The sequence below is a fragment of the Neodiprion lecontei genome, chromosome 4, assembly GCF_021901455.1.
Source record: "Neodiprion lecontei isolate iyNeoLeco1 chromosome 4, iyNeoLeco1.1, whole genome shotgun sequence".
NCBI classification, from domain to species: Eukaryota; Metazoa; Arthropoda; class Insecta; order Hymenoptera; family Diprionidae; genus Neodiprion; species Neodiprion lecontei.
The window spans coordinates 5,503,299-5,525,347 of record NC_060263.1 but is presented as its reverse complement, the minus strand read 5'-3'; the positions used below and the strand labels follow the sequence as shown (position 1 = coordinate 5,525,347).

Below are 22,049 nucleotides of genomic sequence, written 5' to 3'. Positions count from 1 at the left end.
GCTGGGGCTAATTTTGATTGATCATACTCCGCGGGGCCCGAATTTACATCACTGGGGCTAATGGGGAAGAAATCGTGTTCGTTATTACCTCGGAAAACGGATGGGTATGAATTTTAATGCTTGATAACGAGAGATGGATCGGATTTCGAAATTTTCCTAACATTTTATCTCGTCGCCTGTTACACGGCTTTCCAATTATTTATCTTCGAAATGTATGTGCCATAGTGAAGTCAGGAATAAGCACGTACTTCAATGTGGGGAACGGAATTCTAATATTGTAACTGTCGCCTTTTGTTTCTTTGTTTCGATCTTCCTTTTTGGTTAAATAAATTTTTACAATTAGGTGTCTTGTTACTTGCCATCTTTGACGCACTTCTTGCCACATTAACAAATGAAGTGGGTAAACACTCGATCGATAACTTGCTGCAAACTGGTTAGTGACTGTCGGTATAAAAAAGTATCGCCGATTGGTATTCGGTACCATCTCGTATGGTTTTCCAGGATTTGAGGATAATGAAAGGTGAAAATTTACTGCCGGTATTGTCAAAAAGTGACACACCAATATTGCAAAACCTGCATGATCTCTGTTATTTATAAATAACCCCACGGTACAGAAAGCCGTAGCTAAAACCATGTAGTACATATGTGCAATATAGGTTGCCGTAGGTCAGGCGATTGCAATCTTACTAAACTGGGGTATGAAATTAAAAATTTCCAAATTGTATAACTACATACGAATTCTAGCGCGCTAGTAACACGTATGGTATATAAAAAAAAATATTGGTAACTCAGAATTCGTACCTACGATATTATTATCTGAATATTTTAACGCGTGATATATTGATCGTATGAAGAATTTAAATTAATTACAGTTCGTAAACGTTGCAAATTTAATGGTCGTATAACATATAATACACATACCTACGTAACGATTAGTCATATCGCGTTGATTCTAGATAAAAACTGTCTCTTTATTTCGAAGAGAAGAATCCCTAACGCCGTTCCGGTATTCAGACTGTCAACGCCGTTCGTTAGCGGAACATTAACTCGCATACCGTCTCTGCGCGTAGCCAAAGAAACAGATTCTGGACTCAGGCCTTCCGTTTCACCACCGACTATGATGATAGTTTCGTTACTTGTATATTCGGTACCGAAATACGGGATGACCGGTAACTTTTCTGCGATGTTGTGAGAGGCTTGTTTTCGAACCTTCGCTTCATTTGAATCAGCATTTTCATCTGACTTTGAAAGCTTGGCATCGCGGGGTGACTTCTCGGTAGAATCTTTATTGGTATTCTTCAAACCTTCTTTGGATCCTGCGTCAGTCTCAGCCTCGGAGTCGCTACTGTCGGAGTCCGAACTTGAGCTAGAATCAGAGCTTGAAGTACCGAGATCCACATTGGACTCTACCGGTGATTCCGAATTGTTGTCAGCAACGAAAATATTCGCATTTTCGCTTATTAAATACTGCACTTCTGACCACGTTTGTGATTTGTATATCGGCACGCGAAAGTGCGCACCTGCAGCTGATCTCAGCACTTTCGGATTCCAAAGATCCACGCAGCCTAAAATTAACAGGTTTAAACATAAAGTGAATTTGAGCACAGCTTCGATTGTAGATTGGAACGAAACAATCAAGTTCATTTCTTCGGGTACGGACCTTTGGTTAAAATTACTCTCTCGCATCCGACTCCAGCCGCAACCCGAAGAATAGCTCCCAAGTTTCCGGGCTCTCTTACATTGTCGCATATCACAGTTATTGGTAACGCATCGGGAGAAGGTTCCTTGTTACTTACATCGGGAGCTACGAATATACCTAAACGAGAATCCCAGATTGTTAGTCGAGCGTTAGCCAGATGAAAACAAAATGGAAGTATTGGCAACTTACCCATAATGCCTGGGGAAACAGTCAAATCTGACCATAGCTGTATCGTTTGATATGGAAGTTTGTAAAGCTTGACACCATCTTTGGGTAGAGATATTTTGGCAATGTCAGATTTTCTGCTGAAGATAATTATCTCAGGCATACATCCGGCTTTTATGGCATCCTCGATCAATCTAAATCCCTCCAGCAGAATTCTGTTGTCATCCTTATCTTTTTTACGCGATCTTACGACTTGCATTAAAGAGCTGTAACGGCGAGTAAATTGTGAATCACAAACAAAGGCTAGAAGATAAAAAGTTATGTCTAAAACGAGATCAAGTCCAGTTGATCCGCAATGCGTACCTTATTATGGGATCGTCCCTGTCGAGTTTAGTGAAAATCGGAGTCCCGTCATTGTTCAACGTGGCACCTTCCCTCTGCTCTTCTTGAATCTTTGCGTTTTCTTTCTTGTCTTCGGCCAGCTTGAGCCGTTGTCGTCGGGCAAATGCAAACTGGGCGGTCTGCAGAATATTTTGAGGAACGGTGTGCTCCTGATCGTTGTACAGATCTTTCTCGTTAACAATTTTTGATGGCTTGCGATGAGTCCACCGACTGTAGCCTTTGACTCGTAAAAACACTTGAGCGCTAATCTGCCGCTGAGTTATTGTACTTTGAAGACACCTCATGGTGCTTTGCATTGTTGTAAACGTAAATGCCATTTTCATAACATGTGTGTGTGTCTTTCTTCTTTTCTACCGCTACACTTTCAGCGTTGATTCTAATAATTAGCTGACCGGTGTTACAATCAGCATTGAAATTATTTGAAAGAGCAACTTCAGTCCGTAATATATCCGGCACTTGTTTTTTGAATGACGCAATCGTAACTCAATTGTTTTTGCCCGTGATATGCAAAACGCCGGTTTTGAGGTTAAGCTGGAGCTCTTGTAGCAACATGCGTGCCGCCACACACCACACCATAAAAATTAAAGGAGCGTATGTGTTTTGCTTTGAAAACAGGTTAGTATCGTGGTTAATATGCAGATTGCGAATTGCGACACGTGACCGGATTCGTGAATCGTAGAGAGCAACAGAGATATTTACGCAAGCGTCGTCGTCAATCGTTCAGTCGGGAGCGTGTGTCGATTGTTTTGACACGTAAAGTGCGCTGTGTGTCGTCCAAGATGAACGTGGAGGTCGCGAAGTGAGCCGCGAGACAATGCTTAGTTAACAGTAGTTCGTTTAGTTTAATATTGTTTCTCAGTTCTGGACTCTGTGATTGCTAATCGCCGGTTTCGACACTCATCTTGGAAGACAATGGATCAATGGATAAATAATGCAGGCTGAAAATATATCCCCCTCGAACATAGCTGTCGATGAGCCTGCGGAGGTCAGGTGACCTCTTAACCCAGTGATAAATTAAACCATCGTTGTTGATGATCAGCAGCTTAAAATGAAGCTGTTCAAGTTGATCGTTCATCAGAAGAACTTTAGTGGGGAGGATTTGATTATAAATCCCAAAGATTATCCGGGAATAAAGAAAGGCGATATCGTTGAGATATTTCATCCGGAAGATGAATTCAGTCGTTTGCTTCTGCAGATCACCGCCTTCAAGGAGGATCTACAAGGCAGAGAAACCGTCAGTGTTGAAAATAACATTGCGACCACTTTTCAACTTAGAACATTCGCTGATGTTTACATGAATATTGTCAATCCCGACGATGTCGCCTTGGATTCTGTCGAGCTTACCTTCAAGGACCAATATATGGGGCGTAGTGAGATGTGGAGATTGAAAAATTGTCTGGTAATTAAAAGTCTGACTCTTTTATTGTGTATCGATAAAGTTTCCCACTAAACAAACTCCCATCTCATCGAACTTTGATTTAAAATCTTAATTTCTCTAGGTCAACACGTGCGTGTATTTAAATAAGAAGATCGAATTCTGCGGAGGAAGCATTAGGTGCCAAGTACACGAAATGTGGTCCCAGGGGGATCGAGTTGCCTGTGGCGTGATAACTGACGATACAAAGGTGAAATATCTGTAACAATTTGCTAAATCTGGCCAAGGATACAATCAAAAAGCTCTTAATTTTATAGCAATAATCGAGCTATTAAACTTGAATTCGACGAATCAATCGACATAGCTTTAACATTGATAACAATGTTCTAAATCATTGTCTTCACAATAGGTGGTCTTCCGTTCGTCGACAAGCATGGTATACCTGTTTATCCAAATGAGTTCCGAAATGTGGGACTTTGATATTCATGGAGACTTGTATTTTGAGAAAGCAGTAAATGGGTTTTTAGCTGATCTTTTTCAAAAGTGGAAGAAAAACGGTAGCAACCATGAAGTGACGATAGTTTTATTCTCACGAACATTTTATAACGCGACAAGCCTTGAAGAATTTCCCAATCACATGAGAGAGTGCTTGCAGCACGATTATCGGGGTAGATTCTACGAAGATTTTTATAGGTAATGCAAATATCAATGGCATCCACCACAAAATGCTCAATCTTAAACATCTCCAACGTGTGTTATAGAGTTGCTGTACAAAATGAGAGATACGAAGACTGGAGCAATATATTAGTTCAATTGCGAAAACTGTTTACCGATTATCAAAAAATTGTCCTCGAATATCACCAACGGCCTGGAATTGTTATGCCAAAAGCCATAAACTCAACAGCTGCTCAAGGGAATTTCTTAGAAGTTCTGAATATGTCCTTGAACGGTGAGCGATAGTTGATACTATTGACTAATAACCTGTAGATGTGTGGAAATTGAATAGCAATTTATTTCTTTCGCAAGAAGTTTATATTACGAAATTATTATGCAATGTGATGTACGATATTGTGATATGCTTTCTTTTTTAGTTTTCGAAAAACACTACCTGGATCGCAGTTTTGATCGAACCGGGCAGCTTTCTGTGGTTATCACTCCGGGGGTTGGAGTATTCGAAGTTGATAGAGAATTGACCAACGTTACTAAACAAAGAATCATTGATAATGGTGTGGGTAGTGACTTGGTTTGCGTGGGAGAACAGCCGCTGCACGCAGTTCCTTTGTTAAAGGTACTGTTCCATTATGTTGAAATCTTGAAACCAGAGTTCTTGTGTTAATTCTATTATCACATAAGAATATTTTATTATAAGACAAAATTCTTGTAGTTCCATAACAAAGATACGTCGATAAATGCTGCAGACGACTACAGCATGCCGCATTGGATAAATCTCAGTTTCTATTCGACAAACAAAAAAATACCTTACTCAACCTTCATACCTCGCATCAAGTTACCACCTAAAATATCAAAACCACCGTCAGAGTGTGGAAAATTGCCAAACAAGACAAAGCTTCTGCAGGAAGATGGCAGCGAATGTCTGCGTAATACACTGTTCGACTATGATGCCTACGATGCTCAGGTTTTCCAGTTACCACCTGTTCATACTGCTAGGTGAAACTATTTTTTTAACAATTAGTTTATAATAATTTAAATTAATTTGAAGACTTGTATTTTGTATTAAACTCGATTTGTTATTTTTTATAAATTTGTAATCTAGCTTGCAGAGAGTATCGACTAGAACAAAGAAAACTAGTGTAGCCTGCATGGAAACGCACAGCAATTCCCAGGCTCTTAAATTGTTGAAAAGAAAGATGTCGGATCCTGATATACATCATCCACCTCCCGATACTCATTCTTCCCCAACGGTTGCCTCCCGCAGTGCAGCAATTTCGATTCCTCATCGAGCGGACGATTTGATAAGTGTCAACTCTAACGGAGAAGTTAATTGTAAGATGGTATAGTTGTTACATGTCAAGTACAGAGCTAAATCGATACAATTTTCCATAGCAAAACCAAGAATATCTTTAATTGATGACCATGGAGATGTGGAGATATCACCTCCGTTCAGACCAGTCGTCGGTAGTGCTGGAAGTCCTACCAATTCCGTTACTCAACCCAACAACATTAGGCCAGGAAGAGCTCTGATCAATCCATTTGACCCGTCTCACGTAACGATAAAGTTGACAAGTAACAGGCGAAGATGGACTCACATTTTTCCGAAAGGTGGAGTATCGCGACTGCATTTACTCCGTAAGTATTTTCTTGCAATAATTTCGCGTGTCATATTTCTCAGGACCTACGGGTGTGCTTATACAACAACACCACTACCAAGCTGTGCCTACGCAGTCTAGTCCCGAACAACTTAGCGACACAATGTCCATACTCAGCAGTTCTCCTAACGAGCACAGCATCGCGTCCATTAACGCTCAGAGTACTTGTCAAATTCCGAGGTCTGCGTCACAAATTGGATTTCAAGATCGTACGTTTCTTATTTGAATACTAAGCAAGACACATTGTCCTATAAAATACGACTTAACGGCAACTATGTATTTCGCACATAATTTCTTACTGATTTTAGACATGAAAGGAAAGGCTATGCGGCTCAATTTCCCGTTAAATTCGGTCGATAAAACTGGGCATATTGGACCCCCAACCACTAATAACAAAAGTTTGACGCTATTATGGGGTGCGACTGGTGAACAAGAATGGACTCCAGCTCTAACAACAGGTATGGCCGGTTTATCTTTAACGATATCTTTTTTCCCAGTAATTGTACTTAATTATACAGAAGCTATAAATACTTAATACCAATTTTAGAAACATTCATGACGGTAATTATTTAACAGTTTGTAGCATGATCTCACAGCGATATTTTTTACCATTATATCCGCAATCCATATTTCAAAACACTCTTTATCATTTCAATTTAATTTTATTACAGGAGAAAAAAATTATTTTCGTGTCAAGTTTGAGCTATTAAAGGAAGTTACTCGACATACGTTGGTTGACATAAGTCATAGAATCCCGGTTTTCAATCAGTTGAACGTCTTGAGCAACTGATCAAACATTTCATCATCTTTGTTATATTTTCCTAAGCATAAAATCGAATTCGATGCCTTGTTTTTTACAACTTCATCAGCTCTTAGATTACTAGAGATATCGAAGATGGTAACAGTTGTTATTTTATTAATAGTACATAATGCTTCTTGTGTGTCTTTTTGCTAATACATTTCATTTTCAGCTGTAACTCTACAATCTGGACATAATTTGGACATAACAATAGTAACAACATTCTGGTTTCGGACCTGATAACTTAACAAGTTTTGGCTTTAGATATTCAAAATTATTTTCTTTTTTAAATTTCAATTACAATTCAGTGCTGTTCCATCTTTCATTGTACGCATTGTCTAATTCTTTCATTGTTTTCGTCAATGCATTGAAATAAAGTATGAATTCACGAAAAGATCATTAGTTTCAAGTTTTCGCTTTTGGGGATATTCCAATACTTTAAACCAAAGGAAATAGTCTTGAAATTTAATGTCTCTTCAAATAACAAGATTATATTGATTTTCGCTTGCGCTGAGTACCTGGTAATTAACTCTTTACATTTGAGTTAAGGGATTATAAAACTATATAATAATTATTATGAATCTTTTTTTTATTTCACATTGTTGTTAATGCAAAACAAAAAAAAAACATATATATCCACACCACCAAACAATTTCTCCCTCAATCATTTACTCAACAAAGAACACAAGTTTCCGACATTATCTACCTTGAATATAAATAATTTATTGTTCAACTTATTTCCATGCTGTGGTACGTCTTGTTGGGATGCGACGCTGGACAATTTGATGCGTGTGTGATGTGCGACTATGCGATGTCACTTTATACAGCGAACATAGGTTAGCGTCCCATATATTACTCAGGGCTGACTCGGTTACGGTATATACTTACATTTCAAGGTGTACACTCCAGTAGATTTGTCACTACTTTTTAAGATATATTGTAAATTTGACTTTATTTCAAATCTAATCTCTTATGTCGTTGTTTTATAATTAATGCATGCTTATATAATTGTGTAGTCAATTTCCTTTTCTATTTTATTGAATGAACACAAAAGCAATGGAAAAAAATGCTGATTCTTACCAATCCTTACGTAAACTTATTAAACAAGCAACTTACCTCATATTTTCAACTATCAGTGTTAGCTGCCCACTACAGGCAACAGAATTTTCCTAAATTTCTAACTAACTCTACCTCTTGAAAACCCATTTTAAAATTCCGATATGTATTTCTTCCAGTAATAGTGAAAAATGATTATTATCAAATTAGCTGGACGTCATCACAAATCCGAGCCAAAAAGTTTATTATAGATATTATAGATGCTGTACCAGATAAGAGGATTGATATTTCGTGCATACGCTAGATTGCACAAAGTTCTTTTTTGATCGACATCATTTGTTATAAATTGTTTTTCGTACCATGGATTGGTATCGATTTTTATTTGTTTTCTTGTTTTTTTTTTTTTTCCTCCTATTCTTTCGGTTTTTTATCGATCGATTGTAAACTAGTAGTTTTGCCGAAAGCTTAACACGTACGCAAATATAATAATTATTTTCTTGGTAGTGAAAGTAGATTTTATTCATCATATTCCAAGTTTTTTTATAATCTACCTACAGCTTAACTTCAATTTTAGCTGAACTATTTGTCCCTATATGACTGTAGTATTTCATATTAATCCTTTGTACGATATTCCTCTAAGTTCATAGGATTGGAAATGCAGGTTTCTCTCCTTGTTTCGCCAACTATCGACAAGTTACATACGTACACGTATATTTGAGGAAAAGAATCCAACTTATTCACTATGCAATATCGAGTACGTGTGTCTGCATGCGGAGTATGCAAGTTTTATTGTAATCGATTGCACTGTACTGTATCAAGTCCCATTATTATTATTGTTATTATTGTTGGTGTAATTATTATTATTATCATTGTCACCTCAGATTATTATTATTATTATTATTCAATCGGAATATATTTATTTTTGCAATAGGTTTCAGATGGTTCAATTAATTAACAATTTCGACTACTTGTTTCTCAATAAGTAGCAGCTTCGCAATGAGTCTAATTTTTTCCATAGAAATGCAAATTGAAGCTTGGATTGAGTAAATAGTTGTAGTTAATATTAATAACGGCAGAATGTAAGATTTACAGATAAGATTGAACGACAGGATGCTGTTGGTTGTTGAAGAAAGAATGTTTTTTGAATATTGAAAATTCATATCATTTACATAATTTAAACATATTAGTTCGTAATTTTTCCGAAACCCAGTGATATTACAAGCATCGCGCCATGTGGTATCATAGTCATGGAAGTGTTTTTTTTTTTTTTTCTTACAAACGTAGAATTGAAAAGTTGCAATCCAATTGGTGTTTACTAAATTTTCCATTTTTCAATTACGCATTTTATTGTAGTTCATACCTTGATAGGTATTCATTGATATTCATTAAACCTTGACTGTTTACTGTTCCTCTTTTCCTTACTAATCACATACTCATTTCATATATTTTTCCCTAATGCATGGCTTGTGGTATCGGAGGAATTATTTTTTTGATATCAAATATGATTGTACAATCTCCGGTGTAGTATAAATATGCACATATATTTTATTGTGTTATTTTGTCTGTATACGTATAACGCTTGGGAGTTTTAACAAATGAAATTGTAATCAGACGTATTATCGTTCAAAGAATCTTGTTACGCTTGATTGAAGCTCGAGAATAATAATTTTTTGATGATCGCTCGAAAATATTGTACATATTATTACAGCCGAATTGATCGCATGCTCACTTCAATTCATTCTCTAATCTACTCGTATCTGAGAGTAACTCTTCATGGTTCACATTTTCTCAGCTTATTCACTTATCCGCAGTCAATATGTGTAAGTAGTAGCAGTTGCCCTGCACTCATACTATCGCACTATTGTTTTCAGTTCACATGATATAGTAGAAGACTCTCTTTGGTACGAAGGACTGTAAATAAAGAAGAAATAGATACCTATAAAATATATGTATGCACTAGTTGTGTTTCACCAATGTAATTAAAATCTCATCGATCGATTATCAGTTTGATTATCATGTACCTGGCGAACACGGTTATTGTTGTTCATAATTATTGTATAAGGAAACAGCGATATTTGCAAGCCTTCTGTCTAAAATATTTCACAGTTATAATGAAATGTAAAATCAAACAGGTATTCATTAAAACGTTGTAGGTTTTAAACATAAGACTTGGATGAACTCAATCCATGTATCGAATTCCATGTCAATGATGCCGACAACTTTGTTTTTCTAGCACACAATTATTTGCTTAGATCATTATAGTTTGAAGACCACAAAGAGACTCTTCATTAGCATCGATAAGTTGTTGAAATCTATGTGTTTGTACTTGTGTCCTTTGGTTTATTTCAACAAATATGTTATCTCTGAATGGAATATCTCATGCCTAAAGACTTGTCTTCAAACATCTGCTTCTTCTTTATTTATATATTTATATATATATATACATACATATAATGCAAATGATAAAAATTGATTTACATTGAAAGATTTCTCTTTCTTAGGTGTCGATTGGAGATCATTAACTATCCCAGCTTGCCTCCCTATTACAACGGATTACTTTCCAGATAAAAGAAGTTTACAGAACGATTACGTCGTCTCAGACTACAACTTGTTACCCGATGACGTAAATGCAGACTTTGCACAACTTAGAGCAATATACAAAAAACCACTTAACACAGCTGAGGTTTTCAAAGAACTTGTTTCTCAGCGTTTAGCTCAGGTAGAGTCTCATTTTATTGCATTCTTCTTTGACTACTACAAATCTCTGACGGTATTTCATTTTGTGAAAATTATTTTTCAGGGATTTCAATTGATAATTTTACCACCAGCCAATAAAACGCAAGCAACAACACCCGGCAGTAAACCTCCAGTTCCGCTAAGCTCGTTGATGCGTGGGATGCAGGTCGAGTCAGAGCCGAAAGAAGAATACTTACTTAGTATTGGCAGAATTTTTCACAAAATATCACTTTGCGGAAATTCTATAACGGTCACACGTTACAGACCGAGGTTTGTACGAAAAAAATTATTCCTGAGTACGAATAAAATGACACATCTCATTTTATTCCCACTAAAATTCATCGTACGGATCATAATTAATCTGCCTATAAGTAGAATATTTATGTTTCACAGACATCCCTATCCTCCATTTAACATACACTATCGATATCGTTTTCACGCTCCTCATCACGACACTTACGAAGTATCGTGGGTTTCCTTCACAACTGAAAAGCTGGAAAATTACAACTGGAATTATTTGGACCATTATATTTGTACTAGAGGTGATACAGATTTTTCATTAGTCGAGGTGAGCTTCGTTAAACGTCAATTTGTGAATAGTTTTGCATTTAGTTGTGGTCTGATTATTATTCAATAAAAAGTCCTCCTCCGACCAATTGCATTTTCTTTTCTCTAGGCACTCAAATATTGGCGTTTTAGAGTATTTCTGCTCCCTCTGAATACTCCTGCCACTCGTCGCATCTTGGATGGTTCGGTACATTGTGACATATACTCACCAGCTACTTCCGCAGAGCAAGCCAACTTTATGGAAGGATTCTTACGATTTATCGAGACGTGGTTGAACAGAATTCGCCGTCCCAACGCGAATAAAAATTGGGTAACGTTTAATATCTGCCTACTAGTTATATCGTTGTGTAATTTCCTTGGTGTACTCACACGTGTCAACATGTGTACGTATCCAAATACACGTGAATTCTTTCTTTTACATTACGACAGAGAAGTACAATATCGGTCTTAGAGTGTTTTCTAGTATCAGTATGGGTCAATCGCTAATGCGATACACGGACACAGTTTAAAAAGTTACTATTTTTTATGCGTTTCACAAAGTATGATTAATAATGCTTTGTGAGTCTATGAATACCTCTTCGAAAATCATAGGTGAAAGTCGTATCAGGCTGTGTATCGAAATATGTATTAGAATATGGTTTTCGTAGTTGTCAAGGTATTGACCATAAATTGTATTATTTGGAGGTAATCTGAAAAGACTTGTTGATTCCCCGTAGAATGATATATCCTTTATAAAAAGTGGTCCAGTATTATATAATTTTAACATCGTTTTTCCTTGTTGTCTAATTACGTGCTATCTATTGAGTAATGTTTACATGTCGATCGATATTTGAATTGTATTTTTTTTTTTTGTTTTTTTTTTTAATATTATTTTTCCTTCAGATTGTGTCTCATAAATTTTGTTTTTGATTTGATTTTTGTCTATTTTGCCAAACTGCATGTTATTATTTAGTTGCAGTTGCGTTGTGTAACAATTACATAGATTTGGTTTCACAGCTTGATTTGCATCTAACATTGCAAGTGCGATATTAAGTTTCCCTTCACGCCTTGACTTTGGTTTAACATCGTCGTTATGTAACTTTACAAATAACCGTAACTCATTTACAGGCTATATAATATGTTTCCTCGTGTTCACTATCGATGTACAAGTTTCTTTCTACTATCGATTCTGCAAACGAATTTTGAACGTACTACAAATTGGATTACGTGGAGGTCAATTAAATTCCCACTTTCCACTGTGCGAAAAAGGTTTGACCTTGAAATTCTTTGAATCTGACTTATTAGGAATTTTTCTTGTCACATATTTTGAACATTCTTTTCTATTTGAAATTTGTAATATAATAAATTTGTAATCACATGATACAAAGGCTTGACTTTAAAATTTTATGAACAAGTGCCGAGACTAAAATCCAGGCAAATCTAGTACGAGTCTTGCAGAAATTGAATTTATAGAAAGAATTTGGCATTTTATTTAGGCGAAAATGCGGATGCAGCCCAAATCCTCTTCTATAGCGGAAGACCGTTTAGCATGATATGTTTCAGAGCCCGGCAACTCTAGTTGGAGTTCCCCCGAGAGATCCTGCCTCCCACTTGACAAGGCGCAGGCACAGCACGAGCCTGATATTCCTCACTAACCAGGTACTTCCTATCCTCCCCCTAGCATCACTTCGTCGACAGATGTGGAAACGTTTATATTTTCAGCCGATTACAGATATTTATCGGGACATATTGAGTCTATATCATATACCTATATATATAATGTGTATATTTGTTTGATTTTTTTCAAATGTGTCGCATATTTTTACCACATTTTTTTCTTTCCATTTTCTCTTTGAGTTTTATATCACATACGCCATGCTGATTAGAAACTTTTCATCAATTTATCTGCGAATTGCATACAATTGATCGACGCTAATTTAATTTTCTTTTTACACGTTTGAAATGGAGAATGCTGGCTTTGTTTTTTCGCCTTTAAATATCCAATACTAGTTGAATTTTGTTCCTTGTACTCACAATTGATTGACAGCAATACACCACGAAATGTTTAGTTTGTATAAAAAAAGAATATTCTTTTGTAGCTTTACAAATAATTTAACTGTGATCTTCTTCAAAACGATCATTGATTAGTAGCTTGTATGAGACTTTAATAATCTTGTCTGCCTGATTTTTTTGCTTGAATGTTCATCATTATAAGTTTGCAAGCTTATATATCGTGTGAAGGAAATATGTATATATACTTATATATATATATATACAATTATATTCAAACGTAGTTGAATGCATATTTGATAATTAATATTCTATTTAATTCATTTTCCGTACTCGAAGTATAACAATTCACGAATTGGCAGCTTATCAAGCTCTCGCAGTTATTGAAATTTTTCCTCCTACTTTCCAGACAAGTCTTGTTGGCAGCTCTCCGTTCAGAGAGAGACTTGGGAGCAACCGCCTGCCTGAAAAACCGAGACCCAGGTTTGATCTGCTTGCAATGATGTATTGATGCTTTGTGATGGATTCTCAGTAGTCTGGCCGTGTTTGCATTTCAGCTTTTGTCCCTTCATCTATCGCTCACAGCTTTCTCACCGATTCATGTTATATTGTCTTACTATCATCGTTGGACTGCAGGTAGAGAAAGTGGGCTTTAAAATCCAATAATATTATAACAATGTCCTCTCGCAAATACTTCATATTCTCACACCTGTAAATTTTTACCTATTATTTTGTAGTTCAAAACTCACATGAATCTAACACAAATTTCAATACATCTTTAATACGCGTCAAGCTTCTGTGTGTTGTGGATCGTTCCATTTGTATCCAGCGATCTTACTTGTATCCCACAATTTTATTCGTTCCCTTATTGCCTCTTTCGTAAGAAATTTATACCTTTGGCAACTTAGGTATCGATATATTGGTAATAAAGTCAGAAAATGGTCACAGTTTTGAGTAGGTGAAATTATGACCCTTGAATATTATGACCCTGAGACTGTAAAGTTTCGTCCGCCATCTGATACGTTATTGGCATAAGTGCTATATCCATTTCTCGCACTATAATTCAGCACAAAGTCCGATATCAATTGTCGATACCGGCAGTTTCTTGCAGAATTAGTCAAGTTCGTCAGTCTCCTAATTGAATATAGGGTATCGAGTCCATATCGTGTAGCAAATTGCTGTATAAATGGAAACTTTTAATTTTATCCTTGAGTCGTTCATGCATTGATACACTTCTCTGTTCTGTCACGAGGATATTGAATCCGTATTATCGCTGAAATTTATTTTGAATCCATTTTTATATTATTATTATATATGTATGCTTATTGTATTGACTTTTCATTCGTTTTACTGATTTTGTATTCTAATTTATGGTATTATTACCCATTAGCATATGGTATGGGTGGTGTGTGAGTGAGTCACAGGGTTCTTTGTACAGGAGAAGCATGTAATGAATACAGCTGCATCTGCCCGCACATGCCTTGACATTCCTCGCCACAACCCACACAGGTCAGTTTTAATTCATTTTTTTTTCCACCTTGGTTGTGTTTAGAAAATAGTAAATTGAGAAAAAAAATTTTAATTTCTCCATCAATCTTCTTCAGTATCAGTTAAACGAGTACCTTACAATTTTATTCTCCTAATCGTACTTTCTATTTGATCGTTATAATATCCCTTTAATTCTAGTAACAAAATTATCGGTTATGACGAATGTTCTTTATTGCTTCTGTGTTCTGACTCAGTTAATAGCTAAGATGTTGGTAACTGACAGCAAAGCTAGAATAGTTGCCAATGGATTACCATTGGTCAGTAATCGTTCATTATTTCAAATTAATCGGCAATACTAATTAGCGCATATAGTTTGGCTTGAGACAGCACATGTGCACCGCTTGTGTTTTAGCACTGTGAAGTCTATTTGTATTTTCTCAATTCTACGTCAAGTGTGTCGAATCTTTCATACCTTCATCCGTTCTTAAATCAATTGATCAGATCGGGCTCAAAAGTAATGGACAGAGGCAGAGTGTCGCCTGCGAGCGAGGCCGTCCTACCACACTCTCCGGAGCTACAACAACAACAAGATCACTCAGAATGTAGTGAAGACAGGTACAGATCTCAATAAAATGCACCCAAGATCGATCATTTCGTGAAACGAATACTATTCTTTCAGCATAAATGCCGAAGTGAGCAAGATTAAAAGCAGCGCCTCTAACGCAGAGATACTTGAGGCAATGAAGCAACCGCATACTGGAATAGGATTTTTAACTCAACATCCGTCATTGCCAAGCCTGACATTTGTCAGCGCAGAAGCTGTCCAATGGTTGAACAATCACATCGAGGGTGGCGTCACAGTTGAAAAAGCAATTATTATAATGGAGGTGATTTATTCTCTCATGTGTACCTTAAACTGTTTAAATATACATATACATGCTAATGAAAAACATTCCAGGGAATGATTCGAGAGAGGCTGATATGCCATGCATCTGGAAGTTTCAAGAAACCATTCATTCTAGGATTTTACCTCTATCATATAGTGCAAGACAAGGATGGTCAGAAAGGTACGCTGTCTTCAGATTCCGCCTAACATTCCATTTTATTAGCAAAGCATATCCTCAATTCTTTCTCAATTTCTTTCAGACAGGGAATACTTTCCACCCTTAGGTGATCTTCGGAGTTTTGAGAATGAATGGGTTGAAGTTGAGATGAAAGTGCCAAAAGGGTGGTGCGAACCCACTGCTCCAACGCAAATTTCAAACATATCATCACCTATATCTATACCCAGTTGCGATATCATAGACGAATCGAGTGTTCCTGTTTTTCTGCGTGACGACTCGGATCTTGTATTCGTGACGGAGGATCGTGAACGGACTGGTGAGCATTGACGCTACAATAGCTTACGTTATGGACGTATCCCTATATATCTTACAGAAAGAATTCGTCAATTTGAAAACTAAATAATTTAGAATTTTTTTCTTTATGTTTTTGCTTAGCGCCAGTTTCTCCTTACAAGCACACTCATCTTGATATAGACATAAACAATAAAAGCGATAGAATAGAATGGGGACACCTCAGATATCAGTCATTATTCAAGACGGACTATTCTTACGAATTGGTTGTCCAGTGGGTCGCATCCTCGGGGAGTATAGTTGCTGACCTTGTAAGTTATCCAATTTAATTATTGAAAGTAAAAGAGACGTCGGTGCGATTAATCAATGGTCATCTTTTCGGTTTTGAATCATTCAGATATTCGGGTGGCAACGAAAGGCGCAATTGTGTGGAATACAAATGGTTCCGATACCCAGTGATTTGCTTGCGCTACCTTTCACTCTGAAAAGTGATCCTCTTCGGGGCCCAATCTTCATACCTCTACACACGGAATGTTTGATGACCAACAAACCGTATCTATTCGATGGTTTGTTGAAATTTGAACACGTGGTATCAAATTTTGTTGTATAACAATAGCTATCTGATGTTTCACTTTCAATGTGTTTGCAACAGAGTTTCGGGAAGACACCTACACTCAACGGTTGTTCCTCTTCCAAGAAGCCATAGTGCAAAGGTTCGGTTTTGTACCGTGTCTGGTGGAGGGCACTGAAAATGATCATCAATACGTCCACGTTACTGGCAATGCATTTATTCTCGTACCGTCGACATCTTGTATTCGAGCCAGACCACGAACGGATACGAATATAATCAGACGGATAACGGGCCAGAAACGATATCCAGTCCATCCTGATCAATCTAGTCCGCACGAAGCATATATTACAAGGCATGTCAGTGGGAAGAATAAAGATGACTACAGTATGGACAGGAGGGTCGGTATATATACTTAATGTAAATATTTTCTATATGAATTGATATCAACTGTTCGTATTTTTTTATTCAGGTTGGCTTTTTGTGGTCATGGAATCATATGGTCAGTCGCAAGTGGAAATCGTTATCAACATCAGCGACCGGGGATGAGTTGTTTCAAAAAAAAATTATTCAAGATTTTAGAAACTTTTGTTCGAATGCGGACAACAGATTAAGACAGTACTGGGAGTCATGCTGGGAACTCAAAGAGAAAACGTGTTCCCGAACCGAGTAATTAAGCACATCCCAGTGTTCTGAAATTCAATGGCCTCGCTATCTGTTTTCGGGAATTTATTGTACATTTCAAAATACTATACGAGTGCTGGTTTGCTCAGTTTAAAATGATTCAATGAGCAACTAAGAAATACATATGAAAAAAAGTTGGATTAATCGTGGTAGTTTTAAGTGGGCCTATACAGCCTGAAATTCCTATTCTTGCCGTTACTGTACAAAAGTGAAATTTACAGAATATTAAGAATAATATTAACAATATAAGAAAGTCAGGTTTAAATCTTTTATTTGTAACGTCTAAAGTAATACATTAATTAATATTAATATTAACTACAAAGTTATCCATTTTATTAGACATTTTGTATTGAAAAATAAATAAGTATTTCTTTCGACAGGTCCAGATAATTTGTATGGAGAAAAAAAATTACATTGTGATTAGTGGATTTTTAATTTACACGCTGTCATCAATAGTGATCTGATCACTTGTGTTATAATACTTATGCGTAAAGTTGAACAGAAAAAAAATAGAGCTAAATTGTACACTGATTAAATTTGTAATTGAAAAATAATTATCATTCCAACACTATGAAACGGATTTTAGTCCTCATGAGAAACTAGCGCCGATATGTAAGCTCATATTATCAAAAGTAATTATCCAATTTTAATTATGCCAAAAACGAGCCGCATGCAGCTCAAAGAAGGCATTTCATTTAGCTTATAGCTTTGACAAAATATGTCATTATTTGATATTTTAATTCTAAGTATTCGTAAGATTTACTAGCTACAAAGCAAAAGATCAAAGAAGCTTCAGATGAATGGATGCAGAATTGAAAAATATTATCAAATTAAAAAGTACCTGTTATGTGAGTAAAATTCTGCTGGAAAAAAATTTAAATATACGGTTATTCTAGGCTAACTATTACACCTGTAATTTATAAAAAGAGGATGAAAAAAAGAATTGTAAAGCCATTCACCGTTTTAGTACCCGCTTTTTGATGGTGGTGTCGCAAAGTATTTTTTGTTTTTTCTCATGAACGTTCGGCTGGAAATAAATTATGGATTTATAGTATTTAATCTGTGAATGTAACGATCAGTAGTTGAATATTTTTTATATATTGATTGTAGAATACCTTGAACTGATAGGAGTATTGAAAAATCCCCTAGATGCTGTTCGTTTTAAAAGTGACTCTGTAGACGGAGTGTGTCTAAGTTCCCCAGTTTTCGGTGTTCCCACTCCGTTTAGACCTTCGGAGTTGACAAAATTTGCCCAATAATCTGACGGAATCTTCAACAGACTTTCCACTATCTGCAAAAGAACGCAAGTATTATTACTCTAAAATATTCTGAGGATATTTTGAATCCAATGAAAGATACTTACTGCAACTTGGCTTTTAGTTTCACTTAGCATTGAGTTTGGAGATGGTTCCTGGCAGCTATAACCGACAAGAGTTGGTCCGAATACTTTGGCAAGATTAGTGATCGGCATTTTGCATTCTGGACTGCTCGACACTCGCTGCAAATGGAGAATCAAGAATGCTAATGTATCGCGATTCGGTTGCGGTAATTCCGATATCGCTTGGTAAAGAGCAGCATCAGCATCCTGTTTATCAGAAATGGCCGTCGCTCTTGCAAAATCTGCCCATAGTCCAACTGTGATCAAAGGTTCGCGAAGAGTTCTGAATTAAGATGAAAGAAAAATTGTGAGTAAAATACCCTGCATTGCTCAAGGAATTGATAAAGTTATTTGTTGTGGTTTAATCTTTTTCATAATCCGACAAATGTACCTCAAGAAATCTTTCAAAGTTGAACAAATAGTCGGTATATCAATGTCGGAAAGGTTGGGTGCACCCTTTCCTTTCAAAAATTTGTCCTTCAAGCATTTAACGTCGCTCGAACCGCCATTCACCCTGTATAAACCTTGTTCGCCCATTCCCCTCAGTTCGACCTCATTTATGCAGTGTACCACCAGCGACGGCACCATGGGTGGTATCATGGGGGTATAATCTGCAATTGTACCCTAGGAAAGCAAAAATTGCTCACCTTGAATGGATTTCATATTTTTTTTGAATTGAAAAACTAAATGTTGTTCACAACTTACAGAAATACCACGCAAAGTCGGAGTATTTCCTGCAGGTACGCACGGTAATGGTACTAGGTCTTTACATTCGGCGTGAGAAGTAGCTCTGCACTCTCTGCATTTCAAAGCTACGCGTCCGAATCGAATACTGCAATGATAAAGTTGTAGTTGAATCAAATTGCCGACCACACTTCGTAATAGATAATCAAAAATTGTACCACAAAACATCGTTCCCTCACCGTTTGCCACAAGGAGTGCATACTTCTGGCTTGATAACAGTCTTTGCCGTGAAAGTGTGACCCCTGGACGATTTAATGTTCAAAGTATATCCACCGATATTAGGGCTGGGCTTAAATACACCTTCGGAATCTGAACCGGAAGTCATGATGTCGGCTTTTGGAGCTGAAGGCTGTATGCAAACATATATACACGGATTTTATTCAATGACTAGAAGTGTTTGCTGAATCCACTTTCTACTTTCACCATCCTATTTCATTCAACTCCTAAAATTAAGAAAAAAGGACCCACCTCCACGTCCATCAATGGATTTTTTGCATCCATGTGTGAACTTTTTTGTCTGGAGCGGTCAGCACTTGTGCGATATTTGTGGGGGCTCTGTTTTATTTGAGTATTTGGATCTTCATTTTCATTCCCAGGCTTTGCTTCAATCACAGAAGACGCCGTGATGGGTCCATCCTTGGGCAGAACAACAGTAGTTGTCGCTACTATCCGATCTGATGTATTCAAGTCTACAGCTTTCTGAATGCTGCTGCGCCTTTTCTTGGTTGAATATTCCCCGCTTGGTCTGTGCTCTTTCCATTCCCGTTTCTTTTGATTTTGCTGGAGCATGACACTCGCGTCCAAGTCGTCCTCCGATTTTGAAAAACAACTCAGATCGCTAAGCAGAGACCCGGTAGAATCCAATTCTGCTATTGTATTAAGCCTAGAAAAAAAAGTAACGATGGGTTAAAATTAAGACAGAGACTTTTGAAAGTCTTCTGACTTTCCTAACGATGCAATTTAGACTCTTACTTATCAGCGTGATGCAAGTCTTTTAGATGAACGTTGCTGCTGCGATTATTTAATGTTGTATTATTGAGAAATTGCAACTTTTCACGTGTTTCATCATTCAGGTTTCTACCTCCATCGTGTAGGAACAAGTCACGAACCATGGATATTTGTCGTTCCTGTGTAAATAGAATATTTGGCAATTATATCGAATTTTCATCATTTAATAGATACTTATACATGTTCAGGTATTTTGTTCACAACTAGTTGTTGAATTTATTATTACCAACGAGTTACGTTGATCTTCAACGATACGTCGTCGTCGTTTTTCCTCGTCAAGAAGTCGACGAGCATGACTTAATTTTCTTTCTAGATCTGCCGACTCTAAATGAGATTTTTCCAAAGCAGAATGAAGTCGCTGGCATTCCTGTACAGATGCCAACCATTTTTGTCGCATCTCTTCCTGGTTGATAGCAAAGCGCAGAAATTCTGAAACATTGAAAGATCGATACCTTTCTCATACAAGCATAGACTTTCTCTTAGATTCTGAGCACAGTTGAAACTTTCTAAACTTCGACTGGGTTAAAAGAATGAAGGGCTGAATGAGAGATAAGGGTATACGGGAAGCAGCTATCTCTGAAGATATCAGATGTTGCTGCAAGAGTAACTAGAGCACAGACTCCGCTGATGAATTATTCGTGGCTCTCTGTTAGTGAGAAAAGAATGTTCGTCTCAGAATAAAGTGACGTAAAAATTTATTCCGAATGTATGATCGTGGGGGGTAATTTCTTTGGGTAAACGAGGCGTCGATCAAGTGAGCTAACCTTCTTCGCACGATCCGTTGACGAGTACATTGGTACAACGTACCAGCTCATCGTGAGAGGCCAATATCGACAGTGAAGTTGTCATTTCGACAGCGTGAGGCTACCAAATTGCAGTGGCCAAGTACCAATTTGATCTAAAAAAGGAGAAAACGAAGGATGTTAAAAACTGACTGAATCGGACTCGCTGCCGGCTGTGAGTCTGTAGTTTTAGGCATCGTTGGTCCGAGACACAAGACGAGAAAATAATGGTAAAAACTCACCCTGCGTCCACCAAATTCACTTAACCGCTGTAAAACGCACCAGTTTTAATATATCGTTGTAAATACCGATTGACATAGCTCGCACGCGTTGTTGACGATCTCCGAACTCTTACACTATACAAGATACAACCGCCTAGTTTTGAGTTTGACCGTTTGAAATTCAACTAATCAGAAACAAGCGTCGTTGGCTCGCTTCACACTCCTTCGTTTAAAAGTTTCGATTTCCGCCGCACGGTAGCGCCACAGTTGAAGCCAACAAACGGTGTCACCTCGAATTATTTACGATTACTCGAACTACATTTGCCGCAAGGAAACGGCGCCGTCGAATATGAATGTATATCTCGTCAGGTCGTGAGATGTTTTTGATTAAATACTACCGTGCACGAGGGTGTTTCTATTCAAGTGTCAATAACAGTCTGGTTTATTCGTCGCGGAAGAAGCTCGTTAATCTCTCGATCAATCGTGGTATAATGATTCCGATGCTCAATTGTTTGATGCTAGAATTTTCGGTCTTTCGGGTATCAGGGATCGTCAGAGAGGCTTTCATCTTTTCAATTCGGCTGCGAAAAAGCAATCCAAGCAACAAAATGACACGGGAGACTCAACGTGCTCGCATAAATGGAATAACTGAGTAAGTGTGTATAAAACTTCTCTAAAAGACATATATATGAGTAGCTGTTTATCT

The 22,049-nt window shown here is 37.1% G+C and overlaps 3 protein-coding genes across 7 annotated transcripts; 1 reads left to right on the top strand and 2 right to left on the bottom strand.

The window, feature by feature from the left end:
• Window positions 1-866: 866 nt before the first annotated feature.
• Window positions 867-2,979, bottom strand: LOC107226412 (rRNA methyltransferase 3, mitochondrial). The gene is made up of 4 exons (XM_015667219.2): window positions 2,228-2,979; window positions 1,889-2,130; window positions 1,661-1,816; window positions 867-1,565 (listed from the first exon to the last, which is right to left on the bottom strand). Exons 1-4 carry the CDS (start codon window positions 2,587-2,589, stop codon window positions 937-939), a joined length of 1,389 nt encoding a protein of 462 aa, XP_015522705.1. The 5' UTR covers window positions 2,590-2,979; the 3' UTR covers window positions 867-936.
• A 33-nt stretch (window positions 2,980-3,012) lies between these two features.
• Window positions 3,013-17,630, top strand: LOC107226413 (GATOR complex protein Iml1). 4 transcript variants are annotated; one of them, XM_015667220.2, is made up of 25 exons: window positions 3,013-3,665; window positions 3,766-3,891; window positions 4,051-4,334; window positions 4,403-4,590; window positions 4,733-4,929; window positions 5,026-5,309; window positions 5,416-5,645; window positions 5,706-5,921; window positions 5,992-6,177; window positions 6,277-6,426; window positions 7,595-7,603; window positions 10,325-10,542; window positions 10,624-10,829; window positions 10,953-11,127; window positions 11,236-11,436; window positions 12,669-12,764; window positions 13,525-13,598; window positions 15,105-15,218; window positions 15,283-15,490; window positions 15,562-15,670; window positions 15,750-15,983; window positions 16,103-16,269; window positions 16,356-16,524; window positions 16,611-16,927; window positions 16,999-17,630. In XM_015667220.2, the coding sequence occupies exons 1-25, from the start codon at window positions 3,315-3,317 to the stop codon at window positions 17,197-17,199; spliced, it is 4,710 nt and encodes a 1,569-aa protein (XP_015522706.1). In that variant the 5' UTR covers window positions 3,013-3,314; the 3' UTR covers window positions 17,200-17,630. The 4 variants fall into 4 exon arrangements, with proteins under 4 accessions (XP_015522706.1, XP_046592533.1, XP_046592536.1 ...); XM_046736577.1 differs by having other exon boundaries at window positions 12,654-12,764; XM_046736580.1 differs by lacking the exons at window positions 12,669-12,764; window positions 13,525-13,598 and adding an exon at window positions 14,554-14,624.
• Window positions 17,234-21,545, bottom strand: LOC107226414 (rac GTPase-activating protein 1). 2 transcript variants are annotated; one of them, XM_046736581.1, is made up of 12 exons: window positions 21,365-21,545; window positions 21,105-21,238; window positions 20,567-20,769; window positions 20,305-20,459; window positions 19,801-20,215; window positions 19,512-19,681; window positions 19,294-19,420; window positions 18,980-19,212; window positions 18,574-18,871; window positions 18,326-18,501; window positions 18,170-18,237; window positions 17,234-18,070 (listed from the first exon to the last, which is right to left on the bottom strand). In XM_046736581.1, the coding sequence occupies exons 2-11, from the start codon at window positions 21,187-21,189 to the stop codon at window positions 18,174-18,176; spliced, it is 1,926 nt and encodes a 641-aa protein (XP_046592537.1). In that variant the 5' UTR covers window positions 21,190-21,238; window positions 21,365-21,545; the 3' UTR covers window positions 17,234-18,070; window positions 18,170-18,173. The 2 variants fall into 2 exon arrangements, with proteins under 2 accessions (XP_046592537.1, XP_015522707.1); XM_015667221.2 differs by having other exon boundaries at window positions 17,234-18,237.
• Window positions 21,546-22,049: the final 504 nt, after the last annotated feature.

Bases quoted from the DNA above. Each gene is read 5' to 3' on its own strand.
- LOC107226412 (XM_015667219.2), bottom strand. From the start codon at position 2,589: ATGAAAATGGCATTTACGTTTACAACAATGCAAAGCACCATGAGGTGT. The intron at 2,131-2,227 runs GTACGCATTGCG...TCGCCGTTACAG, and splicing joins AGGGACGATCCCATAATAAG to CTCTTTAATGCAAGTCGTAA. The intron at 1,817-1,888 runs GTAAGTTGCCAA...ATTCTCGTTTAG, and splicing joins TGTTTCCCCAGGCATTATGG to GTATATTCGTAGCTCCCGAT.
- LOC107226413 (XM_046736577.1), top strand. From the start codon at position 3,315: ATGAAGCTGTTCAAGTTGATCGTTCATCAGAAGAACTTTAGTGGGGAG. The intron at 5,646-5,705 runs GTAAGATGGTAT...AATTTTCCATAG, and splicing joins CTCTAACGGAGAAGTTAATT to CAAAACCAAGAATATCTTTA. The intron at 15,984-16,102 runs GTGAGCATTGAC...GTTTTTGCTTAG, and splicing joins GGAGGATCGTGAACGGACTG to CGCCAGTTTCTCCTTACAAG.
- LOC107226414 (XM_015667221.2), bottom strand. From the start codon at position 21,189: ATGACAACTTCACTGTCGATATTGGCCTCTCACGATGAGCTGGTACGT. The intron at 20,460-20,566 runs GTAATAATAAAT...CTATTTACACAG, and splicing joins AAGATCAACGTAACTCGTTG to GAACGACAAATATCCATGGT. The intron at 19,213-19,293 runs GTAAGTTGTGAA...TTGCTTTCCTAG, and splicing joins CGACTTTGCGTGGTATTTCT to GGTACAATTGCAGATTATAC.